This window comes from Ambystoma mexicanum, chromosome 3p, assembly GCF_040938575.1.
Source record: "Ambystoma mexicanum isolate Mex_15411 chromosome 3p, UKY_AmexF1_1, whole genome shotgun sequence".
NCBI lineage: Eukaryota > Metazoa > Chordata > Amphibia > Caudata > Ambystomatidae > Ambystoma > Ambystoma mexicanum.
The window spans coordinates 9,851,537-9,870,255 of NC_090925.1; the positions used below are offsets into that span (position 1 = coordinate 9,851,537).

General features: G+C 46.6%; 1 protein-coding gene across 1 annotated transcript in view; it reads left to right on the forward strand.

Annotated features, from left to right (window-relative positions):
* LOC138580067 (vitelline membrane outer layer protein 1 homolog) overlaps positions 1-18,719 on the forward strand; it is a 183,455-nt gene that overhangs the window by 95,202 nt on the left and 69,534 nt on the right. The window contains exon 3 of the mRNA XM_069650314.1: positions 7,493-7,602. Within this exon, the coding sequence (XP_069506415.1) occupies positions 7,493-7,602 (110 nt within the window). The remainder of the gene's footprint in view (positions 1-7,492; positions 7,603-18,719) is intronic.

The window sequence follows — 18,719 nt, forward strand, 5'->3', positions numbered from 1 at the left end:
TTGTGTCTGGGCCAGAATTCCAAGGGGGGCATCTGTGAGAAGCAAGTAAACAAAGACTGATCACTACATTAAGGGTATATGAGTTACCAGGGAAGAGAGTTAATTATACATTCTTCTTCCTTTACATTGTCGTTGACATGGATTACTTAAGAGAGGAAACTGGTGTCCGCACTGACACTAGTCACATACAGGTTTGTTATTGTTTTGACTATCTTCATCATTACCACTCTGCAATGTTACCCTTGTTGTTCCAGAGGGATCGTACATACACTTTATTTGTTTATCATCATTCAGTAACCATAGCAAAAATACTTCCCACATGGCGTTCCGCAAAGCCATCAAAACCAGTCTATTTGTTTGAAATGTTCATGCCTAGCATTTGCTTGGTACTTAACTGAAACCTATGTCTGCTTAATGTACTTGCAACCTACCGCCTATGATGTAACTAAGTAACCACATGTTCCAAAGTCGTATTCTTGCCTACGTACACTTTCCTGAAAAAGCGCCTCAATGCCCATGGGCTGTAGTGCAAAAAGCGCCTCAATGCCCGTGGGCTGTAGTGCAAAAAGCGCCTCAATGCCCGTGGGCTGTAGTGCAAAAAGCGCCTCAATGCCCGTGGGCTGTAGTGCAAAAAGCGCCTCAATGCCCGTGGGCTGTAGTGCAAAAAGCGCCTCAATGCCCGTGGGCTGTAGTGCAAAAAGCGCCTCAATGCCCGTGGGCTGTAGTGCAAAAAGCGCCTCAATGCCCGTGGGCTGTAGTGCAAAAAGCGCCTCAATGCCCGTGGGCTGTAGTGCAAAAAGCGCCTCAATGCCCATGGGCTGTAGTGCAAAAAGCGCCTCAATGCCCATGGGCTGTAGTGCAAAAAGCGCCTCAATGCCCATGGGCTGTAGTGCAAAAAGCGCCTCAATGCCCATGGGCTGTAGTGCAAAAAGCGCCTCAATGCCCGTGGGCTGTAGTGCAAAAAGCGCCTCAATGCCCGTGGGCTGTAGTGCAAAAAGCGCCTCAATGCCCGTGGGCTGTAGTGCAAAAAGCGCCTCAATGCCCGTGGGCTGTAGTGCAAAAAGCACCTCAATGCCCGTGGGCTGTAGTGCAAAAAGCGCCTCAATGCCCGTGGGCTGTAGTGCAAAAAGCGCCTCAATGCCCGTGGGCTGTAGTGCAAAAAGCGCCTCAATGCCCGTGGGCTGTAGTGCAAAAAGCGCCTCAATGCCCGTGGGCTGTAGTGCAAAAAGCGCCTCAATGCCCGTGGGCTGTAGTGCAAAAAGCGCCTCAATGCCCGTGGGCTGTAGTGCAAAAAGCGCCTCAATGCCCATGGGCTGTAGTGCAAAAAGCGCCTCAATGCCCATGGGCTGTAGTGCAAAAAGCGCCTCAATGCCCATGGGCTGTAGTGCAAAAAGCGCCTCAATGCCCATGGGCTGTAGTGCAAAAAGCGCCTCAATGCCCATGGGCTGTAGTGCAAAAAGCGCCTCAATGCCCATGGGCTGTAGTGCAAAAAGCGCCTCAATGCCCATGGGCTGTAGTGCAAAAAGCGCCTCAATGCCCGTGGGCTGTAGTGCAAAAAGCGCCTCAATGCCCGTGGGCTGTAGTGCAAAAAGCGCCTCAATGCCCGTGGGCTGTAGTGCAAAAAGCGCCTCAATGCCCGTGGGCTGTAGTGCAAAAAGCGCCTCAATGCCCGTGGGCTGTAGTGCAAAAAGCGCCTCAATGCCCATGGGCTGTAGTGCAAAAAGCGCCTCAATGCCCATGGGCTGTAGTGCAAAAAGCGCCTCAATGCCCATGGGCTGTAGTGCAAAAAGCGCCTCAATGCCCATGGGCTGTAGTGCAAAAAGCGCCTCAATGCCCATGGGCTGTAGTGCAAAAAGCGCCTCAATGCCCATGGGCTGTAGTGCAAAAAGCGCCTCAATGCCCATGGGCTGTAGTGCAAAAAGCGCCTCAATGCCCATGGGCTGTAGTGCAAAAAGCGCCTCAATGCCCATGGGCTGTAGTGCAAAAAGCGCCTCAATGCCCGTGGGCTGTAGTGCGCTATACAAATGTAAAAAATAAAATAAATAAAATAAACTATTTACCTCCTAGTTCTGGTTTCACAATCTATGCTCCATGCCTTTCATTATCGACACATGGACACACCACACCTTTGCGTTTTTTCTCTTTTGTACTCTGCCTGTATCAACCACATAGTTAAGAAAAGAGAGATTATCCATTAGCCATATCCCCTAATATTCGTCTTTTTTGGTTTTAATTACTAAATATGGCCAAAACATCTACTGTCTCCATAAGCCTAGGTATAGTACCTTTATTAGATGGTTCTAATCACACAGACCCTCCCGGTCTAATTTCATCTCCGGGTGTTAGGATTATTTTTGCTGCCACCCCGATTTTGATTTAGTCGTATGGGTTCCTTTTCTTTAGCCAGAAATTCTTGTGTTCCTCTATGGTGGCGGAAAGTGGACAAAAAAAGACAAAAAATGCTTGTTTCTTTCTTGTTCTTAACTATAGCTTCTAGGATTAGGCAGTTCTCTCTCTCCAGGCTTTACTTACTTTTTGGGCTCAGGGCTAAGGATCAATTTCCCAATCTTCCTTACTGCCCCAACATGGCCTCTCTGTGTTGCTGAGGTTTCTTTGTCACAAGCCTAATTGGGCTGAGGGGAGGAGAGGAAAAAAAGATATTCACCTTTTTATTACTAAGAACGGAATCAACCTTGCTCTTCCTCCTCCTGCTTAGATGTCTAACTTGGGGGACCCGCAAAGTTTCCTTACCTTCGAGCAGTCTTGGAATCGGCACCACCTCGACCCGCAAGTTGTCTTCGGCGTTGTCTTGCTCCTTGGTGCCTTCGTTCGTTTTCACTCTTCCCGGAAGTCTGTGTTCTTCCGCGGGGTCAGCTATGGGCTTATCGCTATCAATTGGTCAATTTTAAACATTAGCCATGTCGCGTACTTCCGCCTACGTCATTACGTTACCCGGCCATACATTTCGGGTACTTTCTTCTACTCCATTCGGTGCGTCGCGTTGTTCTTGCCCTGTTCTGCTCCCAAAACTTCAGGTAATGGTAAATTCCAAGATGGTACTATGGATTGATATGCACTAATGTGATGTTCATTACTTCACTCTGACAGCCTAAGAACATCAGCGTTAAAGAACCAAGTCTTATTATTGTATAATGTCTGGTTGGTTACCTTCTCTTTTCCCTGTTTTACCAGTCGATGGGGAAAAAACAATCGCCAATACCATTTACATTTTTCTGGGATGTCGCATTTCTATGAATCCCTTTTGTATACAACGATACCACAATCCGTGGATATAGTCGGATTTCTTTATTCTGCTCTCTCGTCAAGACCCAAAACCAAGCATTCAGGTATGGATTCATTGTGAGGGGATTGCATTCTCTTGTCCACTAGTTCTAGAGTCAGTTTGGAGCAATCAATATTATTCATGTCACCTTTCTGGTCATTAATTTAACCACAATGTCAGTAGTTTTAACTACCTTTTACATTACCAATTCCCACAGGCAGTGGATGTCATTAGGTATCTTTATTCAATTCTCTTGTTGAAACCTGAGTCCAAGCATTTCATTATAAAGATCAGTTCTTTTTCTTTTTGTAGCAGCTTCTTCCTGTCTATGTTGATATCATTACTCATTTTCACCTGGTATACCACAGACCACTTAATTTCATCTGCCTTATGTATCATTTCGATAAAGTGTCCCACCATGGGCGCCGAGTGGATTTTATTCTTTATACAACTCTTATGTTCCGTTATCCGAGTTTTTAATTTTCTTTCGGTCTTCCCTATATACATTTTTCTACAGGGGCACCATACCACATAGACTACAAATTTTGAATTACAATTGGTTAAAGTCCTTTGTCTCCATTCGCTTCTAAACCCTAAGTCTATTTCAGTTGATTTCTTTGTTTTTGAGCAGCATGCACACCTGTCACACGGGAAATGTCCCTCCGGTGCTCGCATTCCCCAAGTCTCCGTCAGAGTAGGTTGAAATTTAAGCTGTTTTGTAATGTCGTTACGCATGATTTGATCCTTCACCGTATTACTCCTTCGGAAGGCAACTAATGGTTTTTCCATAGGGCACTTGCCTTTTTCCATGATCATCCAATTTCGATGTATTATTTTTTTGATCCGATTTGACAAGTTGCTATATGTATTCACGAAGACAAGTTTTTCATTCTTTTTCTCTTTTGGTACCAATTATTGTTTCAATATCACTTCCCAATGATTATTTTCTGCTCTCTTCATTGCCCGCTTTGTCAGGCTTGTCGGATAACCCCTTTTATGCAGGTTCGATCTCAATTTCTTGGCTTCTTCCGTGAAATCGTCTTTATTGGTGCTATTCTTTTTAAGCCGTAAGAGCTGTCCCTATGGCAAGTTATCACATGTATGACTCGGGTGGAAGCTGGTATAATGCAGTAATGCATTGCGATCTGTTGGTTTTTGAAAGGTTCCACATACAATACTCCTTTACTGATGTCAACTTTGATTGTTATGTCCAGGTAGTTCACTTCTTCTCTGCTGTAGTTTTCAGTGAATTTTAGATGTTGGTTTTGTCTATTTAACCACTCAAAAAACAGGATTGCTTCGTTCCCTTCCCTTCTCCAAATGAGAAGAACATTGTCTATATACCTCTTCCATACTTGGATGTTTTCTCTGAAAGGGTTGTTGTCTCCATAGACGATGCTCTTCTCAAATGCCTCCATGTAGAGGTTCGCAATACTTGGGGCAAGGATCGACCCCATCGCCGTCCCTTGTATCTGCTTGTAGTAGTATCCATTGAAATGAAATTAATTTTCCATTAATGCCACTTCGGCACACCACAAAGTGAACGACGCCGGAGTTTTGGTATTCCTATTATCCATGAGTAGTCTCTCTTCTAGTACGTCTAATGACACTCTCTACAGCGATACCACATCTAGACAAATCAACATTTCTTCCAATGGGTTGAATGGTCTCCCTTCGACCTCTCTTATAATTTGTGTGGTGTCTTTTACAAAAGAGGGCATTTCTCTAATCATTGGTTGCATGAAGTGATCAGCAACTGGATAGTGGTTCTAGCACCGAGTCACACCCCGATACAATGGGTCTCCCCGGTGGTCTAGTGAGGGATTTATAGATCTTAGGGAGAATGTAAAATTGCGCTATCTTTGGTTTATCTACTTGTAGGAACTCCACTTCTTTCTTTGTAATCCATCCCCTCTGAAAGGGGCCCCGAGGTGACCCTGACGTCTATGGAAACAAGGCGGGTCACCACACACAATAGAGACGCCAGACACGAGGTTGTATTCCCAAAGCTAGGGTTTTATTGCAAAGCAAAAGTCTCAGTTGGCCAACTCGGTCTCACGCCCCGTGACGTGTATCTCTAGACCTCGAGGGACGCAAGAGAGTGAATTACGTACATCAGTTACATATATACAAAATGCATGTCCAACAATGAGCTATGACATGTTTAACACCCCCCTTTATTGGGTTTCTTTGAACTTGGTGTGATGATGGACATCTCCGACCACTATGACACCTTCAAACATCTATTCTAGTAACAATTTGCAATTTGTGAGTGTGAAGGCATCTTTTGGTTATTGAATAGAACACGGTGCTTCTGTTCTTGGAAGCGAACTACATACGGGGGGGAGTTGCATTCAGGACCTTGCTTTCTATGAGGTGCTATTCGCGTCCTGGGAGCCGACATGCTCTAGCGGGCTCAGCAAAGGGGGGCCGTTAGAACAGCATAATTCAAGCCTTTAGCTGTATTATTCTAACATATTCTACCATATAACGAGACTGGCTGGCAGCTGTGAAATGATTAAATGCCCTGCAGCTCTGCTTCAAGGCTACATTTGGGAGGGAGCCGGGCATTCTTCCTGGCGCTGCCTACGTTGTGTTTCAGTGAACTCTTGTTATCCTCACGGCCCTGTGGCCTTGTCCTTTTCACATACAGACAACGATATTCCACAGTCGAGCAGTGTAAGCGGAAAATATACTGCTAAGCAATAGGAACAGAAAGCAATGAGCAATGGTTAGAAAACAAAATGGCGATTCTTGCTACATCAAAATGGCCGTTCATTGGCAAACTCGAAAACCTATATTCTGTCGTATCGTGCATGAGACGGTTGGTCCACGGCCAACAAAATGCGTTTGCGGTCTTAAAGTAGAGGTATCCGTATTTCTAGACTGACACCTCTGCTTTTGTTACTTTCTGATGTATCATTGCTTCCAATTTCTGTGTAGGGTTTTCTTCCAATCGTTGGTAGCTACTCACATCTCCCAATTGTCTCATACATTCGTCAATGTAGTCTTTTCTATTGAGAATGACTGTGGCTCCTCCCTTGTCAGCTTTACGTATTATTATGGACTCATTAAATAGCAGTCCATTCAATGTTGTTTTTTCTTCTTGATTTAGATTTTGGAATGTCTTCTCATTCTTAACTTCTTTTTCCAGTGCTGTCAATTCCTGTAGAACTCTATTTTCAAAGACTCGCACTTCAGCGGTCTGTGAGTGTACTGGTGGACAAAAGTTTGATTTGTTATGTAGTCCACTGTCAGGTTCACTGAATTCTACTTTGTCTTCAAAGAATTGTTTAAGATGCATTTTTCTCATGAATTCAGTGAACTCTTCCCTAAACTTAAAACGATTATGTTTATTGGTGGTCACGAAACCCAGACCCTTTTCCAGTGTCTGGGTCTCACTTTGGCTCAAGTGGTAGTCTGATAGGTTTACCACAGAGCCTTCATACTGCGGGTGACTCTTTGGTCCGGGTCCCACTCCTGTTCATCCCGTCCTAAAAAATGTTGTTACATATTCGGGTTTCCTCTATTGCTGTTCCTCCTCGTACCACTCTGTCTTCCACTGAAAGTTTGTCTGCCTGCATTGAAGTCGGAGTTATGTCCTCGTCTTCCTGTGTTACTCCCTTCTCCAGTACTGTCTTCGCTAGAGCTATACAATGTTCCTCTAAACCTTACTCTTCTCTTACTGTTGCTTTGATTTTGATTTGCTCTTAGATCTTCTTGTTCTTTAGTGAAGTAATTCTCCTGAGTATATGCCAAGGCTTTCTCATGTGTGAATTGTTGGATGTCTTTCTTCATTCAGCCTTCTAATTCGTTCTTTTGTAAGGTCTTCTTTAAATGATTTAATTTCATTCAATAGCTCATCTAGTCTCTTTTAATATTGTTCAATTGGGACTATCATTTTGATTTCTTCCTCCAATTTCTGTAGGTCTATAGCTATTTTTTCAGTTGTTTTTTTTGCAGTGTCTATTATGAGGATCACCCAATCCCTTCCACATTTGATTCCGATATAGCTCCATTGTATTAGGAACTGTTTATTATCTAGAAAGATTCTCGGCTCATTTCTCACCACGAGCCCTTGTGGTAGGATTCCATTTCTTAGGTACTCTAGCATTATGCTTCAGTGTAACTCAGACCTAATCAATCTTACCCCACTTAAATCCCTGCTCAGCGTTATTTTGCTCACACCCTTTCTGCTCTGCATTACAGGTGGACCCCCCAGAGGGCATCGCCGATGACACCACTCTCAACGGAATCCGCCTTGTCTGCAGTGGAAACCCTTTTGAACGAACGCGCACCATCCAATCCGGTGTTGGAAAGCAAGTGGATTTCCTTTCTTCATTTCCTTGGTGTGCATTTAAGAGTGCAGTGTTGGAGCGCTTACGGAGACTTTCTTTGAACGGTGAATGACTGTGTGGTCATGTGTGTGAGATGAATGAACTGCACAGTGTTGAGATGTTTTCAGCCTGCAGGAAGGCATGGAGGAACTGCCACTCAGGGGAAGGTTGAGTCTTTGAGATGAGATTCCTGTGGCAATCTTGAGCCCCTCAGAAGATTGATGCTGCTAGAAGTTTGCCTATGGAAAGAGAATTGTCACATTTAGGGTGTGTTGTCTTGGGAATTACTTAGTGGCAACCGGGGTGAGTAGATTGTGGCATTTGTCCCTAGTCCAAAACACCAACTTTCACCTCTGCAAAGAAGTCCAGATTCTGACCATGTTGCCAAGAAGAAGACAGTGCATTTCACCAGTTAGATTCTGGGCATCATCTTGCACAAGCCAAGGGTGTGTAGCACAAGCCAGAGGCGTGCAGCACAAGCTAGGGGGTGTAGCACAAGCCAGAGGTGTGTAGCACAAGCCATATGCGTGTAGCACAAGCTAGGGGGTGTAGCACAAGCCAGAGGCGTGCAGCACAAGCCAGAGGTGTGTAGAAAAAGCCAAGGGTATGTAGCACAAGCCAGAGGCGTGTAGCACAAGCTAGGGTGAGTAGCACAAGCTAAGGGTGTGTAGCACAAGCCAAGGGTGTGTAGCACAAGCCAGAGGCGTGCAGCACAAGCTAGGGAGTGTAGCACAACCCAAGCATGTGTAGAAAAAGCCAGAGGCGTGCAGCACACGCTAGGGGGTGTAGCACAACCCAAGCATGTGTAGCAAAAGCCAGAGGCATGTAGCACAAGCTAGGGTGTGTAGCACAAGCCAAGGGTGTGTAGCACAAGCCAGAGGTGTATAGAAAAAGATAGGGTGTGTAGCACAAGCCAGAGGCGTGCAGCACAAGCTAGGGGGTGTAGCACAAGCCAAGGGTGTGTAGCACAAGCCAGAGGTGTGTAGCACAAGCTAGGGTGTGTAGCACAAGCCAAGGGTGTGTAGCACAATCCAGAGGCGTGCAGCACAAGCTAGGGGTGTAGCACAACCCAAGCATGTGTAGCAAAAGCCAGAGGCATGTAGCACAAGCTAGGGTGAGTAGCACAAGCCAAGGGTGTGTAGCACAAGCCAGAGGTGTGTAGAAAAAGTCAAGGGTATGTAGCACAAGCCAGAGGCGTGTAGCACAAGCTAGGGTGAGTAGCACAAGCTAAGGGTGTTTAGCACAAGCCAAGGGTGTGTAGCACAAGCCAGAGGCGTGCAGCACAAGCTAGGGGGTGTAGCAGAACCCAAGCATGTGTAGCAAAAGCCAGAGGCGTGTAGCACAAGCTAGGGTGAGTAGCACAAGCTAAGGGTGTGTAGCACAAGCCAAGGGTGTGTAGCACAAGCCAGAGGCGTGTAGCACAAGCCAGAGGTGTGTAGAAAAAGCCAAGGGTATGTAGCACAAGCCAGAGGCGTGTAGCACAAGCTAGGGTGAGTAGCACAAGCTAAGGGTGTGTAGCACAAGCCAAGGGTGTGTAGCACAAGCCAGAGGCGGGTCAGCACAAGCTAGGGGGTGTAGCACAAGCCAAGGGTGTGTAGCACAAGCCAGAGGTGTGTAGCACAAGCTAGGGTGTGTAGCACAAGCCAAGGGTGTGTAGCAAAAGCCAGAGGCGTGCAGCACAAGCTAGGGGGTGTAGCACAACCCAAGCATGTGTAGCAAAAGCCAGAGGTGTGTAGCACAAGCAAGGGTGAGTAGCACAAGCTAAGGGTGTGTAGCACAAGCCAAGGGTGTGTAGCACAAGCCAGAGGTGTGTAGAAAAAGCCAAGGGTATGTAGCACAAGCCAGAGGCGTGTAGCACAAGCTAGGGTGAGTAGCACAAGCTAAGGGTGTGTAGAACAAGCCAAGGGTGTGTAGCACAAGCCAGAGGCGTGCAGCACAAGCTAGGCGGTGTAGCACAAGCCAAGGGTGTGTAGCACAAGCCAGAGGTGTGTAGCACAAGCTAGGGTGTATAGCACAAGCCAAGGGTGTGTAGCACAAGCCAGAGGCGTGCAGCACAAGCTAGGGGGTGTAGCACAACCCAAGCATGTGTAGCAAAAGCCAGAGGCGTGTAGCACAAGCTAGGGTGAGTAGCACAAGCTAAGGGTGTGTAGCACAAGCCAAGGGTGTATAGCACAAGCCAGAGGTGTGTAGCACAAGCCAAGGGTGTGTAGCACAAGCCAGAGGCGTGTAGCAGAAGCCAGAGGTGTGTAGCACAAGCTAGGGTGTGTAGCACAAGCCAAGGGTGTGTAGCACAAGACAGAGGTGTGTAGCACAAGCTAGGGTGTGTAGCACAAGCCAAGGGTGTGTAGCACAAGCCAGAGGTGTGTAGCACAAGCTAGGGTGTGTAGCACAAGCCAGAGGCATGTAGCACAAGCTAGGGGGTGTAGCACAACCCAACCATGTGTAGCAAAAGCCAGAGGCGTGTAGCACAAGCTAGGGTGTGTAGCACAAGCCAAGGGTGTGTAGCACAAGCCAGAGGCGTGTAGCACACACTAGGGTGAGTAGCACAAGCTAAGGGTGTATAGCACAAGCCAAGGGTGTGTAGCACAAGCCAGAGGTGTGTAGCACAAGCCAAGGGTGTGTAGCACAAGCCAGAGGCGTGTAGCACAAGCCGGAGGTGTGGTTGGCCTCGAGACTGCATCTTCTGCCTCGATATCTTCCCCTGGCTCAAAGCCATGCGTAGGTGTGGGGGTCTTGCTTCTGTTCGTTCGGCTGGTCACGTGATTCAGACACCGTGGATTTGCCATTTTCCTCAACAATTAGTGTATTTGATTTAATGTTCACCCACCACCTGCCTTCTTATCTTGCCCCTTCAAAGAAGTATATTCTGGTCCTTGCTTCATTTAATTGTAGCTACTGCTCGTTCATTTTGATGGATACGACCTTGGTTCCCTAGGCACGAGTTGCCTCTGCTGAGTTTCGTTTTTGCTGCTCAGCTCCTGATTTCGTTGAATGTGAAACCTTTCTCGAATGGCCTTAGCAATTTTTGTTAATTCTGCTTTTTGTGCAAAGTGGAAGTATACTTCATATAAAGTGCTTTATTTGAGGTAGATATGTATATGGCGCTTGCCGCACTATCTTTCTACTAAGCATAGCAAGCTGCACGATTCTCGTAGCTTTCTTGCGGTTCCAAGCATATGTACAGGTGTAAACTGGTCAAATATCTTCGTCATGCTTACAGTTTAAGCTTCTTACATTTGACATCGCCTTCACATGTTCATGGTGTTTCGTCTCTTTGCGTAATTCTCTGGTCGTCATTTCTTCTTTAGATGAGTCAGTCTGGGTTCTCGTGACGTCACCATTCGTCTTCCATTAGGACCTTTTTGGTTTCTTCAGGGACTGTACTCAGGCGATCTTCGGTTCGTCTCATTTGTTGATATGGCTTTCTCAATGGGTACCTTACTGTCCATGGTTTCCTCGGTACTGGTACTTCAATAGGCATCGTAGGCATCGTTCTTCTGATAGGTACTGGACAGAGCCCCACTGCGGCTCTCTGGTGGTTTATTTGTTTATCATACGTCACATATCTCGGTGTGAACGTTCCTGGTATTTCAAAATGGATGGTTGTAGTGTGGGATCTATTTGGGACCTCCTCTACAGGTGTGTAGCACAAGCCAAGGGTGTGTAGCACAAGCCAAGGGTGTGTAGCACAAGCTAGAGGCATGTAGCACAAGCTAGGGTGCGTAGCACAAGCCAAGGGTGTGTAGCACTAGCCTGAGGTGTGTAGCACAAGCCAAGGGTGTGTAGCACAAGCCATAGATGTGTATCACAAGCCAGAGGCGTGTAGCATAAACCAGAGGTGTGTAGCACAAGCCAAAGGTGTGTAGCACAAGCCAAGGGTGTGTAGCACAAGCCAAGTGTGTGTAGCAGAAGCCAGAGGCATGTAGCACAAGCTAGGGTGTGTATCACAAGCCAAGGGTGTGTAGCACAAGCCAGAGACATGTAGCACAAGCTAGGGTGTGTATCACAAGCCGAGGGTGTGTAGCACAAGCCAGAGACGTGTAGCACAAGCAAGGGTGTGTAGCACAAGCCAAGGGTGTGTAGCACAAGCCCGAGGTGTGTAGCACAAGCCAAAGGCGTGTAGCACAAGCTAGGGTGTGTAGCACAAGCCAAGGGTGTGTAGCACAAGCCTGAGGTGTGTAGCACAAGCCAAAGGCGTGAGGCACAAGCTAGGGTGTGTAGCACAAGCTAGGGTGTGTAGCACAAGCCAAGGGTGTGTAGCACAAGCCAGAGGCGTGTAGCACAAGCCTGAGGTGTGTAGCACATATATCTTTGTCTTTGGCTTTGTCTCAATAGCGAGAAGACCGAGCTTTTACTTATTGGGTCACCAACCATTCTAGGCAACCTTGACAAACAATACACCTCCTTTACCATCGACAACATACCGATTGCGGTATCCCATTCAGTCAAGACTCTAGGAGTCTACCTCGACTCTAATCTCACCATGGACAAGCATGTTAATGCCATAGCCTCCTCAGCAGCATACTACTCCAAACTCATCTACGCAGCAAGGCCCTTCCTATCCTCACAAAATGGTCTCACTATTGCTAGGGCCATCATAGGATCTAGGTTGGACTACTGCAACGCTCTCCTTGGTGGGACCTCCGGAAAAAACATCGCTAAACTCCAGCTTGCCCAGAACAACGCCCTCAGGGCCGCTACAGGTTTTTCCAGGAAAGACCACATTTCTGACCTTAGGAGGCAGGTCCACTGGCTGCCCATCAGGCAGAGGATCATCTTTAAAATCCTCTCCCTCACCCATAAATGCCTCCATGACCTTGCTCCCCCCTACCTTGCCCAGAGAATTTCACGACCCACCTCGGCCAGACCCACCAGATCTGCCTACACCAACCTGATTTCTACCCCCAAGACTTGTAGAGTACGTGCGGGCGGTTCGAGCTTCTCAGCCCTAGCAGCCTCACATTGGAACGCCCTACCTCCGCTCCTCAGGGGGATTGACTCTCACCTAGCCTTCCGCAAAGCCTTAAAAACCAGGCTGTTTGTCTAAACCTTCCTGCCTTTATATCTACAGGCATACGAACGTCATTTGTAACTATGCTCCGCTCCTCTCTTTGTAACTAAGTACCTTTATGTTTCCTATGTTTACATAATCTTGCTGCTTACGCCTTCATGTAATAGCGCCTCGATGTCTATGGGCTGCAGTGCGCTCTACAAATGTAAAAAATAAAAATAAATAAATATCTGATGGAATCATTGGTTCCGAGGAATTGCCAGTTTCCAGTAAGAAAGCAGGGGCTATTACTTGCAGGATGGATAGTTCTGTGGATTCCGAAAGGACTCAAAAGAAATCTGTCCATTGAAGGAAGGGTGGATTCTGGGAATTTCTTCACAGATAAAAACAACTTCTCCCTTGCAGGAAATTGGGGTTCTGGAGATTCACACATGGACAAAGAGCCTCTCAACTATAGGTAGGATGGGTATATGGGTCCCACTGTAGAAAGAGTGGGCTCTGGGTTTCAGCAAGAGGACAGAGAGCCTGTCATTAAAATGAGAAACTGTTGCACTACTAGTTATTGGGAGGTAAAAGTGTTAGTTCTGGTGATTAGCAAAGAAGTGCGGAGCCTGTTACCTATAGGAAGGAGGGCGCTGGGGACAGATAATGGAGAAAAACTGAAGGGTTTGCAGGAGTGAGCAGGTGCTGAAGGGTTGAGAACAGGTACAGTAGAGAGTGGGTCTGACAGCAAGCTACATTTTTTGTTGTTCATTTTAGTCTTCAAGGTGGTTATTTTATCCATAAGTGCTTTTTGTATATTAGTGCACCAAGCAGTGTTGATAATGCCTTTATCGGTAGGGGTTATGGGAGATTCAAGTTCTTCAAGGATCTTGAAGAGCTCTTTGATGTTAGATTCTGTCTGTAGAATACGTTTATTGTGGGTGTCCTTTTTCGCTGTGAATATTGCTTCCTTGTAATTAGCTGAGGCAGTAGTCAGTACATTTTTGTTGGCATCTGTTGGATGGTTTTTCCAGTGTGACTCTGCATGTCTTTTAGATTTGCGTAAGTCTCTCAGCTGAGGTGTAAACTACAAGTTGAGATGTGCGCGCTGTTCAGGTTTGCGCAGTTTTAATGGAGCTATTGAATTTAACGCTTTTAGTATAGATTGGTTATAAGTATCTACTAAGACTGTGGGGTCAGAACAAGACACTGCAGCCTTGTTGAGAAGTGGGAGGATCAGAGGAAGTAGTATCTCCTTAGTAATGTCTGGAAAGAAGGTGCAATGCTGGATTTAAGACTAAGGGGAGATGCTTTGACTGTGAAAATTATCTTGTGATGATCAGATCAGATGCAGGGAGTTACTGACATCAGATTCATGCTACTGTTCAAGTCAGCAAGCCAATCAAGGGTTCTCCCTTTGATATGTGTAGGCTCATGAATCTGATGATTGAACTCTAGGTCAATCAATGAGCTGGCAAGGTCAAGGGCTTCAGTGTCATTTGGATCTTGGTATCCAAGATTAAGGTTGCCAAGAAGTATTATTTTTGTGTTGGGCTTGGTATTAACAGTGAGGAGGGTGGAGATATCTTCAGCGAAGGAGGAGATCGGTCCTGGTGGTCGATAGATGAGGTGCACTGTGGCAGTTTGGTTGGATGATAAATAATAGCTCAGCGGAGAGAATCTGGTTATTAGTGATCTGTCTGAGCTCTAGAGCGTTTTTGAAGATGAATGCAAAGGTATTTACACCCTCTCTGGTGTAAATAACCCTCTCCGGTGTAAATGCATCTCTCTGGTGTAAATGTCATCTTTGGTGTAAATGCCTCTCTCTGGTGTAAATACCCGTCTCTGGTGTAAATGCCCCTCTCTGGTGTAAATACTCCTCTCTGGTGTAAATGCCCCTCTCTGGTGCAAATAGAACTCTCTGGTGTAAATACCCCTCTCTGGTGTAAATGCCTCTCTCCGGTGTAAATACTCCTCTCTGGTGTAAATGCCCCACTCTGGTGTTAACACTCCTCTCTGGTGTAAATATTATTCTCTGGTGCAAATGCCTCTCTCCAGTGTAAATGCCCCTCTCTGGCATAAATGCCCCTCTCTGGTGTAAATACTCCTCTCTGGTGTAAATGCCCCTCTCTGGTGTAAATGCCCTCTCCGGTGTAAATGCCTCTCTCCAGTGTAAATACCCCTCTCTGGTGTAAATGCCCTCTCTGGTGTAAATGTCCTCTCTGGTGTAGATGCCTGTCTCTGGTGTAAATGCCTCTCTCCAGTGTAAATACCCCTCTCTGGCGTAAATACCCCTCTCTGGTGTAAATGCCTCTCTCCGGTGTAAATACTCCTCTCTGGTGTAAATTTCCCTCTCTGCTGTAAATACCCCACTCTGGTGTAAATGCCCATCTCTGGCATAAATGCCTCTCTCTGGTGTAAATACGCCTCTCTGGTGTAAATGCCTTTCTCTGTTGTAAATGCCCCTCTCTGATGTAGAGGCCCCTCTCTGGTGTAAATGCCCCTATCTGCCATGAATGCCTCTCTCTGGTGTAAATAGGCCTCTGTGGTGTAAATGACTCTCTCTGGTGTAAATGCCCCTCTCTGGTGTAAATACTCCGCTTTGGTGTAAATAAACCTCTCTGGTGTAAAGGCCCCTCTCTGGTGTAAATGCCCCTCTCTGGTGTAAATACTCCTCTCTGGTGTAAATACTCCTTTCTGGTGTAAATGCCCCTCTCTGGTGTAAATACTATTCTCTGGTGTAAATGCCTCTCTCTCATGTATATACCCCTCTCTGGTGCAAATGCCCCTCTCTGGTGTAAATACTGCTCTCTGTTGTTAATGTTCCACTCTGGTGTAAATGCCCTCTCCTGTGTAAATGTCCTCTCTGTTGTAGATGCCTGTCTCTGGTGTAAATGCCTCTCTCCAGTGTAAATACCCCTCTCTGGTGTAAATGCCCCTCTCTAGTGTAAATGCCTCTCTCCGGTGTAAATGCCCCTCTCTGGAATAAATGCCCCTCTCTGGAATAAATGCCTCTCTCTGGTGTAAATAGCACTCTCTGGCGTAAATGACTCTCTCTGGTGTAAATGCCCCTCTCAGGTGTAAATACTCCTCTCTGGTGTAAATATTATTCTCTGGTGTAAATGCCTCTCTCCAGTGTAAATGCCCCTCTCTGGCATAAATGCCCCTCTCTGGTGTAAATACTCCTCTCTGGTGTAAATGCCCCTCTCTGGTGTAAATGCCCTCTCCGGTGTAAATGCCTCTCTCCAGTGTAAATACCCCTCTCTGGTGTAAATGCCCTCTCTGGTGTAAATGTCCTCTCTGGTGTAAATACGCCTCTCTGGTGTAAATGCCTTTCTCTGTTGTAAATGCCCCTCTCTGATGTAGAGGCCCCTCTCTGGTGTAAATGCCTGCCTCCGGTGTAAATGCCCCTCTCTGCTGTAAATACCCGTTCTGGTGTAAATGCCCATCTCTGGTGCAAATGCCCCTCTCTGGTGTAAATATCCCCTTCTGGTGTAAATGCCCCTCTCTGGTGTAAATGCCCCTCTCAGGTATAAATGCCCTTCTCTGGTGTAAATGCCCCTCGCTGGTGCAAATACCCCTCTCTGGTGTAAATAGCCCCTCCGGCGTAAATGCCTCTCTCCGGTGGAAATACCCTCTCTGGTGTAAATGCATCTCTCCGGTGTAAATACTCCTCTCTGGTGTAAATGTCCTCTTTGGTGTAAATGCCTCTCTCCGATGTAAATACCCCTCTCTGGTGTAATTACCCCTCTCTGCTGTAAATGCTCTCTCCGGTGTAAATGCGTTTTTTCAGTATAAATGCCACTCTCTGGTGTAAATACCCCTCCCTGGTGTAAATGCCCCTCTCCGGTGTAAATGCCCTCTCCGGTGTAAGTGCCTTTTTCAGTGTAAATACCCCTCTCTGGTGTAAATGCCCTCTCTGGTGTAAATGTCCTCTCTGGTGTAAATGCCTCTTGCTGGTGTAAATACTCCTCTCTGGTGTAAATGCCCCTCTCCGGTGTAAATGCCCTCTCCGGTACAAATGCCTTTCTCCAGTGTAAATACCCCTCTCTGGTGGAAATGCCTCTTGCTGGTGTAAATACTCCTCTCTGGTGTAAATGCCTCTTGCTGGTGTAAATACTCCTCTCTAGTGTAAATGCCTCTGTCCGGTGTAAATAGCCCTCTCTGCTGTAAATACACCCTTCTGGTGTAAATGCCCCTCTCTGGTGTAAATGCCCCTCTCTGTTGTAAATACCCATGTCCGGTGTAAATGCCCTCTCTTTTGTAAATGTCCCTCTCTTGTGTAAGTGCCCCTCTCTGGTGTAAAGGGCCCTCTCTGGTGTAAATGCCTCTCTCTTGTGTAAATATGCCTCTCTGGTGTGAATGCCTCTCTCCAGTGTAAATACTCCTCTCTGGTGTAAATGCCCCTCTCTGGTGTAAATACTCCTCTCTGGTGTAAATGCCTTTCTCTGGTGTAAATACTCCTCTCTGGTGTAAATGCCTCTCTCCGGTGTAAATGCCCCTCTCTGGTGTAAATGCATATGTCCAGTGTTAATACCCCTTGCTGGTGTAAATGCTCCTCTCTGATGTAAATACTCCTCAATGGTGTAAATGCCTCTCTCCAGTGTAAATACTCCTCTCTTCCTGGTGTAAATGCCCCTTTCCGGTGTAAATGCCCCTCTCTGGTGTAAATGCCCCTCTCCGGTGTAAATACCCCTCTCTGGTGTAAATGCCTCTCTCTGGTGTAATTGCCCCTCTCTGGTGTAAATACTCCTCTCTGGTGTAAATACCCCTCTCTGGTGTAAATGCCTCTCTCCGGTGTAAATACTCCTCTCTGGTGTAAATGCCTCTCTCTGGTGTAAATGCCCCTCTCCGGTGTAAATACCCCTCTCTGGTGTAAATGCCTCTCTCTGGTGTAATTGCCCCACTCTGGTGTAAATACTCCTCTCTGGTGTAAATATCCCCTTTTGGTGTAAATGCCCCTCTCTGGTGTAAATGCCTCTCTCTGATGTAAATGCCTCTCTTTGGTGTTAATGCCCTTCTCTGGTGTAAATGCCCCTCGCTGGTGCAAATACCCCTCTCTGGTGTAAATAGCCCCTCCGGCGTAAATGCCTCTCTCCGGTGTAAATACCCTCTCTGGTGTAAATGCATCTCTCCGGTGTAAATACTCCTCTCTGGTGTAAATGTCCTCTTTGGTGTAAATGCCTCTCTCTGGTGTAAATACCCCTCTCTGGTGTAATTACCCCTCTCTGGTGTAAATACCCTCTCTAGTGTAAATGCCCCTCTATGGTGTTAATATTCCTCTCTGGTGTAAATGCCCCTCTCTGGTGTAAATACTACTCTCTGCTGTAAATGCTCTCTCCGGTGTAAATGCATTTTTTCATTGTAAATGCCCCTCTCTGGTGTAAATACCCCTCCCTGGTGAAAATTCCCCTCTCCGGTGTAAATGCCCTCTCCGGTGTAAGTGCCTTTTTCAGTGTAAATACCCCTCTCTGGTGTAAATGCCCTCTCTGGTGTAAATGTCCTCTCTGGTGTAAATGCCTCTTGCTGGTGTGAATACTCCTCTCTGGTGTAAATGCCCCTCTCCGGTGTAAATGCCCTCTCCGGTACAAATGCCTTTCTCCAGTGTAAATACCCCTCTCTGGTGGAAATGCCTCTTGCTGGTGTAAATACTCCTCTCTAGAGTAAATGCCTCTGTCCGGTGTAAATAGCCCTCTCTGCTGTAAATACACCCTTCTGGTGTAAATGCCCCTCTCTGGTGTAAATTCCCCTCTCTGTTGTAAATACCCCTGTCCGGTGTAAATGCCCTCTCTTTTGTAAATGTCCCTCTCTTGTGTAAGTGCCCCTCTCTGGTGTAAAGGGCCCTCTCTGGTGTAAATGCCTCTCTCTTGTGTAAATATGCCTCTCTAGTGTGAATGCCTCTCTCCAGTGTAAATACTCCTCTCTGGTGTAAATGCCCCTCTCTGGTGTAAATACTCCTCTCTGGTGTAAATGCCTTTCTCTGGTGTAAATACTCCTCTCTGGTGTAAATGCCTCTCTCCGGTGTAAATGCCTCTCTCTGGTGTAAATGCATATGTCCAGTGTAAATACCCCTTGCTGGTGTAAATGCTCCTCTCTGATGTAAATA